This window comes from Nomascus leucogenys, chromosome 24, assembly GCF_006542625.1.
Source record: "Nomascus leucogenys isolate Asia chromosome 24, Asia_NLE_v1, whole genome shotgun sequence".
Taxonomy (NCBI): Eukaryota; Metazoa; Chordata; class Mammalia; order Primates; family Hylobatidae; genus Nomascus; species Nomascus leucogenys.
In genome coordinates, this window is record NC_044404.1 from 3147568 (window position 1) to 3163852 (window position 16285).

The 16285-nt window shown below is 55.4% G+C and overlaps 1 protein-coding gene across 8 annotated transcripts in view; it reads left to right on the top strand.

Moving 5' to 3' along the window:
• Nucleotides 1–16285, top strand: part of PRKCZ (protein kinase C zeta) — a 133951-nt gene that overhangs the window by 77165 nt on the left and 40501 nt on the right. For all 8 annotated transcript variants that reach the window (XM_030805755.1, XM_030805756.1, XM_030805760.1 and 5 more), the window contains 2 exons: nt 6452–6537; nt 15024–15155. In XM_030805755.1, coding sequence (XP_030661615.1) covers nt 6452–6537; nt 15024–15155 — 218 coding nt within the window. The remainder of the gene's footprint in view (nt 1–6451; nt 6538–15023; nt 15156–16285) is intronic.

Sequence of the window (16285 nt, forward strand, 5' to 3'; positions counted from 1 at the left end):
TGCTGTCCACTGCGGGAGACCCCAGGCTGTGTCCAGATGCACCCCCGGAAGGACCTCCTGCTAACATGGGACCCTTTTCCACAGAGGTGGCCGGGGGACTCGCGGTGCCAGGCCCACAGCCTCCTCGCCAGTAGTATCTGGGGGCCGGGGCCTGTTTCCAGAGCACAATCCCCAGAAGGGCTCCCTTGACTGTCGCTTAGGTCAGAAATAGGCCCGTCACTTTCCAAGCAGAAACCCAAACACTGAAAATTCAACTGTGACTTTTGAGGGGTGGGGACCGCCAGGTCCCCCGAACATCCATGCCTGCAGGCCCAGAAAGGCAGAGTGGCTGCCGGCCCGCGTGTCCAGGCCCCTTGCACTGAGGGAAACTTCTAGTCAATTGCCTGAAGTTCGAAGGTTTGGGGGGTTTTCATGGTTGCTTTCGTTTGTTTTGGCAGTGGCAGAATCCCCCAAAAAGGTGGGAATGTGGATTTTTCAAGGAAGGTGCTCCTTTGATTCAGAAGCTAAGGAGGCCCTAAGTGCAGTCTCACCTTGAGAAAAATATCAGACCAGTCCCAACAGAGGGGCATCCTGCAGACACCCAGCCTGCACTCAGAACTGTCACGGTCGGAAAGCACGGTCATAAAGTCTGAGAAAGTCACGGTGCAGCAGGGCCCGTGAGGCAAGACGGTGACACGTGGGCTCCTGGACGAGGCAGGACAGTGACACATGGGCTCCAGGACAGGACCCTGGGGCGGACGCAGACAGTGGGTGAAAACCAAGGAAAGGTCTGAGTATCGCTTAAGGTAGCCATGGATCCTGGCTCATTAATTGTAACAGCATAGTAGGCGGGTGGAAGATGAGAGCTGTGGGGAGCCAGGCAGGTGGGGTCTCTGGGAACTCTCCAATTTAAAGCTGTTCTTAAAAATAGTCTATTAAAAAAGACAGTTGAGGGCAGCCCTGCCTACAGCTGGAGTTGAGGTTCTGGGTAGCACCAAGCTTCCTCTCAGCCTCCATAGGTGAGTAGTAGGGGCCAGGCAGGGCCTTGGCCGTGGGGAGGCTTCTGGTTACCAGGTTCTCCACAGCCTTTGCAGTTTCCCTGTGAATCTGAAATTACCCCCAAATAAAAAGGGTGTCTTTTATTTGTTTGTTTGTTTTGTTTTTGAGACAGGGTCTGGCTCTGTTGCCCAGGCTGGAATACAGTGGTGTGATCTCAGCTCAGTGCAGCCTCCACCTGCCAGGTTCAGGTGATCCTCCCACCTCAGCCTCCCGAGTAGCTGGGACTACAGGTGCACGCCACCACACTCGGCTCATTTTTTGTATTTTTTTTATAGAGACGGGGTCTCACCATGTTGCCCAGGCTGGACTCAAATTCCTGGGCTCAAGTGATCCACCTGCCTCGACCTCCCGAGGTACTGGGATTACAAGCATGAGCCGCCACGCCTGGCCAAAAGGTGTATTTGTTAAGTACAGGCTGCGCTGCTGTCCCTGTTATCCCTTATAACTCACCTGGTCCCTGCTTTCCAGCTGGGGACTGGCATGGACGCCATGGGGCTTCCCCCATTTCACTGAGGCAGGACCCAGGTGCTGGGAGTATTGGGTGTCCTGCCCAACCAGGGTCCCCAGGGCCAGGGGCTCCTGGCATGCCTTCCCGTGGGACACCGCATGGGGGGCTGTGAGGGCGAGAAAAATGGGAAACACGATGCCTGCCCAGAACTCCCACCTCAGATACCCTGTGCCAGGGTTTTCCAGAGAGACCAAACCAATAAGGTGTGTGTATAGAAAGATCTATTGTAAGGAACTGGCTTGTTCACGGAGACTCATGAAGCCCAAAATCTGCAGGGGGCCCAGTAGGCTGGAGACCTAGGAGGAGCCACGGCCACGGCACTGCTGCTCAGGGAGCTCAGCCTTTGTTCTGTGGAGGCCTTTTTCTGCTTGGGTGAGGCCCACCTGCATTGTGGTGAGCAGTCCACTTCCCTCAAAGTCAGCTGATTTAAATGTTTATCTCATCCATACTCACCCTCATGGTAACATCCAGGATAACATTTGACCAGCCGTCTGGGCACCATGGCCCAGCCACGTGGACACATACAGTGAACCATCGCAGGCCCTGCCTTGGCACTTGGCATCCACGCATATCCCCTTAAGCCACACTCGGTCTCCACACAGCAGTACTCCTGCCTGACATACTCGGTCTCCACACAGCAGTACTCCCGCCTGACACACTCGGTCTCCACACAGCAGTACTCCCGCCTGACACAGCTCGACCCTCCCTCAGGCAGTGCCAGCACACTTGGCCTTCCCAGAGGAGGGCCGCCATCATGGGCTCAGACCTTCCAGCTGGACTGCAGTGGGGTGGGGCGTGGCCTCGCCTCTGTGGTCTTTGGGTCACTTGAATCCCCGCCTCTCACTCATTTTCCTTTGGTATTTGCAAATTTGTCCCCGTGGCGCCTGGAGCTGACTGCCGGCTGCCACCTGTGTCCTGCCTCAAGCCGAGCTCCAGGTGGCACCCGTGAGCAGGCAGGGATGCCAGTGGCTTCTCACCTGGGAGTTTTTTGCAGGCTCAGAGCTCTTTGTTCCTTTTTAAAAATCTGATTTGAAGGTCGGGCACAGTGGCTCATGCCTGTAATCTCAGCACTTTGGGAGGCCGAGGTGGGCATATCGCCTGAGGTCAGGCGTTGGAGACCAGCCTGGGCAACACAGGCTGGGGCAACTCCCTTCCCTAATAAAAGTTCAAAACCAACCCTTAAAGTTTAAAAAGTGAGATGGGATATTTGAAGGAGGCAGGTCTGAGGGAAATGCTTGAAATCATCCTCTCTGTCCCTGTGCCCCCAGGTCATTTAGTTCCATTGTTATTCAGCATACCATTTGACACACGCTACGAGCACAGGACTCGGCAATATAAAGCGTGGTAATCGATGGACACTGCCCCCCGGCAGCCAGCCAGGGGCAGGACTTAAGCCCCACCCAGCTGCAGGCTGTCCCCCTGCGGCTGCCAGCCTGATATTGGATTGGTTACTGCTGCTGGCCTGAAATTGGATTGGTTATTTGCTTACTGGAACATTTTTGTCACATGACTGTGTATTCTAAAACAAGATGTTGTTTTTGTTCTTGAGAGAGTCTCGCTTTGTCGCCCAGGCTGGAGTGCAGTGGCTTGATCTCGGCTCACTGCAAGCTCTGCCTCCTGGGTTCACACCATTCGCCTGCCTCAGCCTCCCAAGTAGCTGGGACTACAGGCGCCTGCCACCACACCTGGCTAATTTTTTGTATTTTTAGTAGAGACGGGGTTTCACCATGTTAGCCAGGATGGTCTCGATCTTCTGACCTCCTGATCCGCCCACCTCGGCCTCCCAGAGTGCTGTGATTACAGGCGTGAGCCACCGCGCCTGGCCTATCGGGTTTTTTTTTTTTTTTTTTACTTGTTTGGTTCTATAGCAATGGCACCATGTTTTTGTCACCCTAGGGTTTGATTTTTGGTGTTTCCAAGACACCTCTGGGCCACTGCACATGGCTGAGGTGGGCTTCGCACTGGCCGTGTCTTCTAGTGGACGCCCACACATCTGTTTGTTTATGCATTCTCTTGTCCACAGACCTTGAGGTCATCGGACATTCTTGAATGCTCCCGGGCCCAGGAACGAGCGTTTCTGAGCTTTGACGAGCAGCAGTGGGGCTGCCGGGTCCTAGGGGGAGCAAATGGTCCTCGTTTCTGAGCTGCTAGGCTCTCCCAGAGAATACGCCATTTCCCCCGGGCACTCCTGGGCCTCGAAGGTGTTTGGGGCTGGGGGGATTGATTCGTGCCCACCCCACAGTGTAGGAGACGCCTGGGCGGCTTTGCGGGTTGCTTCGATGGTTCTCGGGGCTGAGATGCTTGTGTCTCTCTCGGGCGAGACACCTGCTCTGGACTTCTGTTCCTATTTTGACTGCGTTTTCCTCATGGATTTTTCAGTCCAGCATCCCTAGCCACGGGCCCTTTGTCTCTCATGTGTGCAGGTGACTCAGGGTGACTGAGATCTTCTGTAATTCCTTCTAAAATGTGTTTCCATCGTTAGTCTCCGAGGGGCCGAGTGTGTTTGTGGTGGGAAGCGGGGTCAGTCCCCGCCTGGACCGCTGTGACAGAACCCCACAGACAGGGTGACTTACGACAGAAACTTATTTTCTCAAGTTCTGGAGGCGTGGGGACCCCATCTCCAAATACAGCCACATTGGGGGTTGGGGCTCCCCACATGAATTTAGGGGACACTTAAGTTCGCCCCGGCGGGGACTGGGGACGCCGGGCTGTGTGCTGTGTCCTGTGGGAGAGTTTGTTCACCCTGCTGGAGGCTCCCCGATGAGCCCTGGCGTCTGCTAGGACGTCACTCTCTTTACTGATTGAACTCGAAGGGTGTCCAGTTGGCGCATTTTCAGGGTTTCCCAGGCGCACTGGGGGTGGGTCCCGTGTGTCCCCGCTCCAGCCAGCTTCGACCCCCAGCTGTGCGTCAGTCCCTCTGCTCGGTCCCCTAGCTGCGCGGCCGTCCCTCGGCTCCGCCCCCCAGCTGTGCGACCTCCCTTCGTCTCCGCCCACAGCTTCACGTCCGTCCCTCGGCTGCGCCCCCAGTTGCTCGTCCGTTTCCTCGGCTCCGCCCCCTCGGCTTTGCGTCTGGCCCTCAGCTCCACCCCCCAGCTGCACGCCCGTCCCTCAGCTCAGTCCCCAAGCTGTGCGTCCTTCCTTCAGCTCTACCCCAAGCTGTGCGTCAGTCCTTCAGCTCCGCCCTCCAGCTGTGTGCCCGCCCCTTGGTTCCGCCCCGCAGCTGTGCATCCGTCCCTTGGCTCCGCCCCCCACTGTGCGTCCATTTTTGACTCCGCCCCCAGCTGTGCGTCCGTCCCTCAGCTCCGCCCCCGGCTGTGCGACTATCCGACTCGGCCCCTCAGGTGTGCGCCAGTTTCTGTGGCCCACAGTGCCTCCGTTTCCACCGCTTCACACCCTTCTCTTTCTCTCTCTCTTCAGAGAGGGTTGTTGGGCAGGCAGAGCGTCCCCCGAGGGGACAAGGCCTGACGGACTCCTGGAGCCAGGACCTGCCGTAGGCTGGTTAGGGCAGGATGCGCCCTGTCGTCATGGGCAGAGCCACATGGGGGCTCACCCGACCTCCTCAGGGCTGAGGGGCACAGGGGCCGAAAGTGTGGCCGCCCCTGGGGGTCTGCGCCTCTTGTGGAGCCCAGGCCTGGCGCCCAGGTGGGTGGAGTGCAGAGAGGGCACAGGCTGCACGACCCCAGCCTGGCCTCGGGCTTGCTGGGAGTCCCGTCTGTGGCCGGAGGGGCCTTTGGTGTCACCAGGCCTCTGTCAAACCCCAAGCCGCATCCTGGGAGGGCTGGGTGGGCTGAGCCGCCCGCTGCCGTGAGGCCTGTTTGACCTGCGCTCCTGGAGGACCCGTGACTTCTTAGTTTCGCACTGAATCTTCCATTTAAAGGAAGAGGAGCAGGTTTTACCATCCGCGTGGCCTGATTTCAGCAGTTTCCAGCCAGAGCTAGTCATTTGCTTGTTTTAAAAACATTCCGTTACAATTTCCACTTCAGTATATTTGTGGCACTTTCATTTGGTTCATGAAAGTCGCTTTTATGATGGAATTTTATAAAAGCACAAAGCTTCCCATTGTACGTTACGTTTCTGAAGATTCTGTTTACACACACCTCCGTTTCAAAGAGTTTTGGAGGAGCAAAGTGAGACACAGTGTTGAGGAAGGACAAGACCAGCCGTCTGGTTACAGGCTTGGTGCCGGCATTTTTCATAAGAGGCACAGTCCGCATGGGCTGGACTGTCAAATGCATGTTATAAAGATGATGTTTTTGGTAACATGCGAATGGAAACGGGTGCACGGTCGGTTTGGCTTTCCTGCCCTGAGATTTATTAGGTTAAAGGAAACTCGACTGGAGAGCCCGGGGCCTCACGCCGCTTGCATCTGGCGAGTTGTTGAAGTGAAGTCAGTGACGCTCTGCATCTTAGCCTGGCCCAGGCTCCAGTGTGGCGTCCACTCTTCCTCCTCTGACAGTCATGTGTAAATATCGAGACCCATTTGAACTATCCCTGTGTGGAAAAAAAAGCCTGTTTTTCACAGGGCTGCCTGGGGAGGAGGGGGGTGGAAAGGAAAACAGGCAGGGGGGCAAACGGACCCGGCCCGCGTTGGCCTGGGGTGACTTCACGGCTCTACTGTCAGCAAGCGGCCGTCCCGTGGTGGATCCTGTCTGCCCTGCGAGGACACCTGGCTCCATCCTCACCTGGGTCTCTGTCTCTAGCCGCCGAGGCCGTGACACCATGAGGATCATGTGAGGAGGGGCACAGAGAGGCCGCCGGGAGGCCGTCATTCCAGCCCTGCCTTCCCTGCCTGGGAGGACGCTGCGGCCGCCACCACCTGGACGGGAGTGGTCTGTCGCAGCTGCACCCTGCATGGGCTCGTGGCTGCCACGCTGTTTCTTTACGCCTTTCTCATATCCTTTCCAGAATCTATCTACCGCCGGGGAGCCAGAAGATGGAGGAAGCTGTACCGTGCCAACGGGCACCTCTTCCAAGCCAAGCGCTTTAACAGGGTGAGTGGCCCCCTCGGGACTAGTCCCTCAAGGAGCCTTTTGTTACTTTTAAAAGCAAAGAGAGAGGAGGGGAGGCACATCCTGCTGAGCCCAGGCTGGGCTCTTTTTGGCGCCTGAGGGCAAGGTTACAGAAATGCTTTCTCTGGTGCAGGATGAGGCTTTGACTAGGGCTGTCTGAGGCGGCAAGTGCCCTCTGGGCCTTTCCCTGCGTGGTGGCTGCCCAGTGAATGCTGTCTGTGTCTGCCTAGCTGTGTGACTCTTATCAGGGCTCAGGGCTCACTGGCCTGAGGCCCCAGCCTGCCTGCATCCAGAGTGGGGCGGCCGCATTCCATCCACATTAGCGCCAGGATGTGTGTTTTTAGCTGCACACAGTGTTTCCTAGTAGCTAAGAGTCTCCGTGAACCCCGGAAGCTCCTTCAGCCCCATCCCTGCTTGGGCCTCTGTCTTTCCAACGGCCACCCACGGGGGCCCTTTCCAGAGGACGCTTAGCTTATTTCCCTTATTTCTCTTTATGATGCTTTTCTAGTTCCTATGAAATGGGTGATTCAGATGCTTTTGTAATTGTTCTGTTTCACAGTGGAAGGGGAGGTGTCTGGGGGTGCCTTGGTGGCCCTGGAGTTGGTCCCACACAGGGAGTGTCTTGGGGGTGCGTGGAAGCATACAGGGCCTGTCCCCAATGCGGGACTCCACACAGAGCCCCTGACAGCCCCTCACAGGAGCAGTTGCCCTGGGGCTACCTTTGCGTTCCACACTCACCTGCCACGTGGCCTCACGTGTCAATCTCTTCTGGGTGTATGGCCCCTCTGTCTCCTGGAGTGGCCTCAAGTCACCTGCCCCTCCTTCTACTCCCATGGTCTGCCCTCTAGACCGTCAGGAAGTTCTGTTCATGTGAGCCACTCCTACCGCCCCTGCGTGTGCTCGGTCCCTGTCATGTGGCAAGAGTGGGTCTGGACTCCCATTCCTCTTGGGGCTAACACAGGTGGGGATGCAGGACAAGCTCCTCAGTGACTGAAGAGGGGTGTGGAGGGAACTGGGGTCCAGGAGATGAGCAGGTCAGCACTAGGAAGACCCGGACATTGCCTGGAGAGCCCAGAGGACTTCCTGGAGGAGGAGGCATCTGATCATACTGCCTGGGAGGTCAGTGCAGAGGAGATGCCAGGAGCACCAAGGATGTGGCAGTCACGGGAGAGTCCAGCCAGTGTCTGGGAGGCCCTGAGGACAAGGTTGGGGACACCAGGACATGGGGAGCCTAGGCGGCTGTGTGCTTAGGGCAGGTGGGTGTGGGTGAACAGGCAGTTTGGTCCGGGCTGGGACTCAGGAGAATGTGGCTGGAGGTGGCCACATTGGGGCATCTGTGGAGTATGGTACCAGGGAGCGTTGCAGCACAGAGATCCTGTCAGCACCCCAGCCCACCCTGGCCGCCTTCTCTGAGGACACACGGTGTGAGCCTTCTGGGGCTGCAGAACACAGCACCACTAACCGGCAGCTTAAACAACAGAAACTCACTCTCCCGCAGTCTGGGGCTGGAAGTCCAAAACCAAGGTGTCTTTATGAGTCAGGGTTCTCCAGAGGGATGGAACCAATAGGATGCATGTACATGAAAGGGAGTTGGTTAGGGAGAATTGGCCCTCGGGCTCACAAGGCGAAGTCTTACGATAGGTCAGCTGCAGGCTGGGGAAGAAAGAAGCCAGTAGTGGCTCAGTCCGAGTCCAAAAGCCTCAAAAGCAGGGAAGCCGACAGCGCAGCCTTCAGCCTGTGGCCAGAGTCTCCAGAGCCCCCAGCAAACCACTAATAAGTCCCAGAGTCTAAAGGCCGAAGAACCTGGAATCTGATGTCCAAGGGCAGGACGAATGGCAGGAAGCGTCCAGCATGGAGAAAGAAGAAAGCCAGAAGACCCAGGAAAACTGCTTCTCCCACCTGCTTCCGCCTGCTTCACCCCAGCCGCACTGGCAGCCGATTGGACGCTGCCCACCTACATTGAGGGTGGGTCTTGCCCTCCCAGTCCACTGACTCAAATGCCAGTCTCTGGGCAGCACCCTCATAGACACACCCAGAAGCAATACTTCACCAGTTCTCTAGGCATCCTTCAATCCAGTCAAGTTGGCGCCTAGTATTACCCATTACAGTGCCGCAGGGCTGTGCCCTCCTTCCCCCGCAGCCACTGGTAGCCGTGGGCAGCCTTGTTCCTGGGCTCGCAGAGGAACCACTCACCTCTGCCTCCGTCTCCACATGGCCTTCTCTGTATCTGTCTCTTCTGTCATTCTGCATGACAGATTAGCCCAGAGTGAACCCCACCCACCCAGTGACATGGGCCAGGGCTCCAGCCAGCACAGGGTGTGGCCTCTCACTGTGCAGCTTTTAGGAGAAAAGTCCATTCTGCCGATGGCAGGTGCAGACCATAAGTGATCCTCCCCCTCCCCACCACCAGTGAGCAAAAGCTTTTCCTTTCCTTCCTGCAGACACTGAAGGAACGGGTGGCAGGTGGACCCACCACAGCCCCGCTCTGCTGTGGAGGTGCAGCCCTCCCGGGCGCGTGAACGAGCCAGTTTCACAAACACAGAGGCCAAGGCGAGAGTGGCCCAAAAGCCTGCAACCTGATTGCTCAGGGAGGGTGGCTGCCCTGCGATTCACCCTGTCGGATTCCCGCCTAATTGTGCCCGGGCTCTGATCTCACCACCTGCTCATAACATTCTCTGCCCAGACCTCAGAGCCACTCCATGTAGTGCTCACTTCATGTTAATTGCAGGACCACTCAGGGGCATTTCAGGAGGAAAGCACTTGGTTTTGTGTGAATCAGTAAGACTTAAAGGGGATCAAGCACCCAGGAGAAGAGAGACTTTTCCGTCCTCTTTGTTGGTGAACCAAGGATGAAAGAGTGAGCATCAGTCGCTGGGGACTGGGCTCCCTGCCTGGGTCTTTATGTGCACTTGAAAGCACTGCCCTTGGACTTTGAGAAGGAATCGTTCAGTGGGGGAGCCAAAGGGAGAGAGCCAGCGAGGTTCTGAAGAAGGAGGTGAGGGGCTGCCTCCTCCGTGAAGGATGGTGCTGGGGGCGGGCAGGGAAGCCCACTCAGTGGAACAGAAGTGCTGGGTCAGAGCTGGCCCTGGGCCCCCCAGGGCTGAGCACTTCGTGTAGAGGAGGGAAGGGATCCTCCAGTAAATCCTGAGGAGGTGATTGGTTAATTATCAGTCCAGGAACCGGGGGTGATGTGGGTAGGAATCCAGGCTACTGGCTCCCATCATAGTAAACTGCAGGTGGATTGAGGTTAAAAAAAAATCACAGGGCCCGGCGCAGTGGCTCACGCCTGTAATCCCAGCACTTTGGGAGGCTGAGATGGGTGGATCACTTGAGGCCAGGAGTTCGAGATCCATCTGGCCAACATGGTGAAACCCTATCTGTACTAAAAATACAAAAATTAGCCAGGTGTGGTGGCACATGCCTGTAATCCCAGCTACTGAGGAGTCTGAGGCAGGAGAATCACCTGAACCCAGGAGGTGGGGGTTGCGGTGAGCCGAGATTGTGCCACTGGGCGACAGAGTGAGACTCCGTCTCAAATAAATAAAAAAAAGAAACCTAGAAGCTGTGCAGATCTCTGGAGAAAAACTGGGCAGTGAGGACCAGAGGGTCTTTAGACTCAGCCACACAGACTTTTCAGATTTTTTCAGTTTCCAAATTAAATGCAAAAAACATACAGGAAAGGGGTTTGTAGCACATAAAACCCAGAAGAGATCCAGACATCTCACACTTAGAATTAAAGAGCTCCTATACAAAGGCTTTTGGTAAATGCTGAGACCGAGAAGCTGGGACCGAGAAGCTAAGAACCGGTGTGAATGGTTGATGAAGTAAGACTGTAATTGTTTAGAGATGAGAACAGCATGACCTCCACAGGTGATCAGGGAAACACAAGACATTTTCTCTGTCAACATCGAAGATGTTAAAAGTAATTAAAGCTGGCCGGGCGCGGTGGTTCATGCCTGTAATTCCAGCACTTTGGGAGGCCAAGGTGGGTGGATCACGAGGTCAGCAGTTCAAGACCAGCCCGGCCAAGTTGGTGAAACCCCGTTTCTACTAAAAATACAAAAAAATTAGCCAGGCATGGTGGTGGGTTCCTTTAATCCCAGCTGCTCGGCAGGCTGAGGCAGAGAATTGCTTGAACCCAGGAGGCAGAGGTTGTAGTGAGCCGAGATGGCACCACTGCACTCCAGCCTGGGCGACAGAGCAGGACTCTGTCTCAAAACAACAAAAAACAAAAACAAAACAACAAAAAAGTAATTAAAGCCCAGGGTTGCTGTCATGGGGTCTGCCAACCCTGGAGATGTGGGACAGACATGGACCCTACTCTCTGGAAATCATGCAGGAAATGTGCAGCGATGTTCCTGTCTCTCTTCAAAAGAAGTCACCCGTCATTCGGAGGTTTGTGTATGGGGAAGATCAGCTCAGCATTATTTTTACAAGCAAGAGTGGGAATCTTGTTTGGAGTTAGCTACTCCCTTTGCTGTGAACAACCCACTCCACCACGTGGGGTATAAACCATGGCAGGGCCACGTCTCTGAGCTGTGGCTGCTGGAGAGCCCTCTGTTGGTGGCACATAGGGCACAAATGCCACAGGGACAGCTGGGTGGATGGCCCAAGACTTTGGCCTTTATCATGAGTGGACAGAGGAGTGACCACTTGGGTCCCTGGAGAAGAGGCTATAGAGAGTGAGAGTGGGGAAGGGAGATCAGAAGATGCCACCCAGGAGCAGCAGTGCCTGTCAGGTTTGGTCCAAGCAGTGCCCTCAGGTGGCTGGCAGAGGCCAACGCAATTCCTCTTCAAGCCAGCCTCAAAGAATTCCTGCCGATAAATAAATCAGGCATCTGAGCTCGCAATCGAAAACCACAAAACACAGTGGGAAGTAGGATATCCTGAGTCCAGGCTGGTAAAAGCCCAGACAGGCTCCTACCATCAGAATAGGTTAAGGGTGTGGCAGGTCTAAAACATGAAAATGGGTGATTGAAAATATGAGCAGGAGGCCGGGTGCGGTGGCTCACACATGTAATCCCAGCACTTTGGGAGGCCGAGGCAGGTGGATTGCCTGAAGTCAGGAGTTCGAGACCAGCCTGGTCAACATAGTGAAACCCTGTCTCTACTAAAAATACAACAAAATTTAGCTGGGCGTGGTGGTGGGTGCCTGTAATCCTAGCTACTCGGTAGGCTGAGGCAGGGGAATGGCTTGAACCAGGGAGCTGGAGGTTTCAGTGAGCTGAGATCATGCCACTGTACTCCAGCTTGGGTGACAGAGTGAGACTCCGTCTCAAAAAAAAAAAGAAAGAAAATGTGAGCAGGGAGGCCAGGTGCAGTAGCTCACGCCTGTAATCCCAGCACTTTGGGAGGCCAGAGCAGACAGATCACCTGAGGTCGGAGGTTCGAGACCAGCCTGGCCAACATGGCGAAACTTTGTCTCTACTAAAAATAAAAAATCAGCTGGACATGGTGGCAGGTGCCTATAATCCCAGCTACTCAGGAGGCTGAGACAGGAGAATCGCTTGAACCCAGGAGGCGGAGGCTGCAGTGAGCCAAGATCGTACCACTGCACTCCAGCCTGGGGAACAGAGCGAGGCGCGAGGCTGTCAGAAGGAGGGAGGGAGGGAGGGAATATGAGCAAGGAACAAGTTGTCATCATGTAAGACATACTTAAAATGTTTTTACCCATTAATCTATGAATTCCTGTGAGTTTCTGAGAATGGAAACTTGGGGTTTAGGTTTTATTTTTTTAATGTCACATTTCCTGAAATGTTACTAATTCAAATGTAGATTTGAAACAAGAGCTTTTGACAGAGCTTGGGCAGCCTCACCTACAAAGCACACACGTGAGGTCTCTGTGGTGGGTGCCAACCCTTGTCAGATTCACACTGCCCTTGTCAGCAGATGTCCTGGCCTGACCCCAGGTAAGGGTGGCTCCCCACGGAAAGGAACCTTGGTCAGTTTGTTTTTTGTTTGTTTGGTGTTTTTTGTTTGTTTGTTTTGTTTTGTTTTGAGACACAGCCTCACTCTATTGCCCAAGCTGGAGGCTGGAGTGCAGTGGCGTGATCTTGGCTCACTGCAACCTCTGCCTCCTGGGTTCAAGCGATTCTCCTGCTTCAGCCTCCCGAGTAGCTGGGATTACAGATGTGCGCCACCACGCCCAGCTAATTTTTGTACTTTTAGTAGAGATGGGGTTTCTCCATGTTGGTCAGGCTGGTCTCGAACTCCTGACCCCAAGTGATCCGCCCGCCTTGGCCTCCCAAAGTGCTGGGATTACAGGCGTGAGCCACTGCGCCTGGCCAACCTTGGTTAATTTGTAAAGACACCCAGTGGCTGTGAATTTGGTCTTAAATAGGACCCTAGCATTGCAGAGTGAGATGTTAAATGGTGACCTAGAGAAAGCCAAACACATTAGGCACATTATACCAAAAAAACTTGACTTTTAAATAATGGTTTTAGAAATGGAAGGTGGTGTTCTTCTGCGCTGTGGACGCAAAGGAGAATGGAGCAGGTCTGCACAGCCAAAGTGCCTCCTTTCACTCCAGGGTCCACACATCCGGCAGCCAAAGTGCCTCCTTTCAATCCAGGGTCCACACATCTGGCAGCTGAAGCGCCTCCTTTCAATCTGGGGTCCACACATCCAGCAGGCAAGGCGCCTCCTTTCAATCTAGGGTCCACATATCCAGCAGCCAAAGCGCCTCCTTTCAATCCAGAGTCCAGGCATTTAGCGGCTGAAGCGCCTCCTTTCAATCCAGGGTCCACACATCCGGCAGGTGCCGACTGGGGCAAAACTCCCAATGCCGGCGTTAAGCTAGATTGGCCCTGAGTCAGAGAAGACGTCTTGGGCGGGATGCCCCCTCTCACCCATCCCTCCTTCGAATAGAGCGCACAGTCCTGGTGTGGCTCTGTCATGGCCAGGCTGATGTAGGTAGCATGTGCAGAGGATGTGGAGTCAGCTCCTTTTTCCTGTTACAAAGTTGAAAGCGATGATGCATGTGTGTTTTCTTACCTGATGCCCACTGTGTGCTGGGCACTGTCCTAGGTGCTGGTCATCCAGCCCCACCCAGACAAGCAGGCTGTGTGGGCAGGGGGAGGGTCCCTGGGCCCTGGTGTCCCAAGTAGGCTCTTCTGATGAGCAGGAGAGTCCCGTAGAGTGTGTGGACCCCCTTTGCTCAGCCGCACCTGATGCCCACACGTGCTGAGGGTTCCCTGTGTCCTCCGTGAACTCAGTGCTGTATTTCCTCTTCAGTCCCGTTTCCTCACGTGAATTCAGTGCAGGCCATTCACAGTACGCTGTATTTCCTCTTCTTTTTTTTTTTTTGAGACAGAGTCTCGCTCTGTCGCCCAGGCTAGAGTGCAGTGACACAATCTCGGCTCACTGCAAGCTCTGCCTCCTGGGTTCACACCATTCTGCCTCAGCCTCCCGAGTAGCTGGGACTACAGGCACCCGCCACCACGCCTGGCTAATTTTTTTGTATTTTTAGTAGAGACAGGGTTTCACTGTGTTAGCCAGGATGGTCTCGATCTCCTGACCTCGTGATCCGCCTGCCTCGGCCTCCTGAAGTGCTGGGATTACAGGCGTGAGCCACCGCACCCGGCCTGTATTTCCTCTTCTTAACTTGGGTGTGAGGTGAGCCTCTGTAATAGGAAGGAAATTCGTGAAAAATGGTAAAACAGGGAAAAGCATATGAAAGGGTTATGTCTGGAAAGAATCGGAATTGGAGGCTCTGGGCACGCAGTGACAGTGCAGATGCGCCCCTTTACTCCCAGGAACACTTCGGGCACTTAGGCAAGGCAGAAAATGTCCAAGCAGGTCCCGACAACATTCATTCTCGTGCCTTTCGTAACATTTAAATGTTCATGAAAACATCGCCAAACAAGCTGATAATTACCATCATTTTCGAATTGTTCAGAACCATGAAGAATAAAGAAGCATCATTTAAAATCTCGAAAAATACTGAACAAAGAATACTAAGATAATTGCAGGCTGCCGTGTAGCAGTTCAAGATGTTCATGGGTCTGAGTTCCCCTTCTCTGAGGCTGTCGGGAGGAGGTTCTATTTGAATGAAGGTCAGGCAGGGGGTGCCCCCACACACTCTGCTTAGCCCTAGACGGGACCCCAGGCTGCTCTACGCAGAGCCCAGCAGGAGCTGCAGCCCCCCAGCCCCTGCAAGCTAGGGGGCCTTGCCTGAAGCAGCACCTCGTCACCCCTGCCCGATGGCACCTCCCCTGTGTCCCCTCATGCAGAGCAGGGTTCCAGGCTTCTCCTTGGGGCCGTTGGTTCCCCCAACCTTGGGATAGACCCAAGAGGAGGCTGTCGAGCTTGGGCAAGCCTGGCGCCCGGAAGGGACAAGGTGCCAGGGGCGCCAGGCACCGGGGCTCAGTGTCCTCTTTTGAGAAGGTACAGGTGTGGAAGGCCCTGCCTGTCCTTTCCGCTGGCCCCTCAGTGTGGCCTGGGCCTGACGCTCTGTTCCCGCCTGCAGAGAGCATACTGCGGTCAGTGCAGCGAGAGGATATGGGGACTCGCGAGGCAAGGCTACAGGTGCATCAACTGCAAACTGCTGGTCCATAAGCGCTGCCACGGCCTCGTCCCACTGACCTGCAGGAAGCATATGGTGAGTGGCAGGGCTGGGGAGGCCCTGGGGGGCGCGGGCGGGGTCGGGGCATGGCAGCCAGCCTATTGTCCAAGCAGACCTTGGTGACCCTGGGTTCTTCAAGAGGGGCCGTGGTGCTGTCCTACCTCTGAGCTGCAGCGTGAGACTCAGGCGGCAGTCTCGGGTAGGACCTGTCTTCCTGAGCCCCCACAAGCCCCCGGCACGCTCTGCTCATTGGGGCATGAGGTTCAGGCAGCAGGCTCAAGTAGGACCTGGCATGCTCTGCTCAGTGGGTCGGAGGTAAGGTTCATTCATACCCCAGTCTTGAACCAACTCTTAAGGACTGTGGAGGTGAAAGCCAGGTCTGACCTAGTAGCATTGGGCACACTGAGGCTCCAGACATCTGGAGCCTCTCCCTGGCATCCCCCCTGGGAAGCCATGCCCAGCCTGTGATGAGGGTGGCACCTTCCCTCCACCATCCCCGAGTGCTTGGACTTGAAGCATCCAGGCCTTTTGGGGCCTTACTGACTTTTCCTTATTGAAGGCTGCCTCTGGCATTTCCGTGTGGCCCCCTGCGTCTCACTGAACCACAGGGGCGAGGCCTGGACTGAACATTCAACTCCCTGGGCCCCGCTACAGCGTGCAGTGGGTGTGTCTGGGGAGGGTGGCTCGTCTGCATCTTGCTGTGGTGTGGGAGGAAAGGCGCCTGTGGCAGTGGCGTGCCCTCTCCTCTATTATGGGATAAAGACAGAGTCTGGATCAGGGTGTCACCCCAGGATCACCAGCCACAGGGATGGGGGGCCACGCAGGCTGGTGCATGCATTGGCACAGTCCTTGCAGAGGTCCTTCAGCTGCATCTGCCAAAAAGCCTGTAATGCCCTTTGACCCCATAGGTCCACTTTAGTGTAAGCAAATGAGACTGGCTCCAGAAATGTAGTCAGCTAGAGGCGGAGGGAGGCCAGAGCCTGCCACTCAACTGACCGCCAGTACTGGCGGCTCCATTATGATGCATCTGCAGGTGGAACCCAGAGGCCCTTAGAATGGCCCCCTGATGCTTGGTTGCTGACAGGATGCAGCTTTGGGACAGGGGAGATGACCAAGCATTGTGTAAAATATCCCATTGTATAAAGCACTTGGTGGAAAGGTCATGG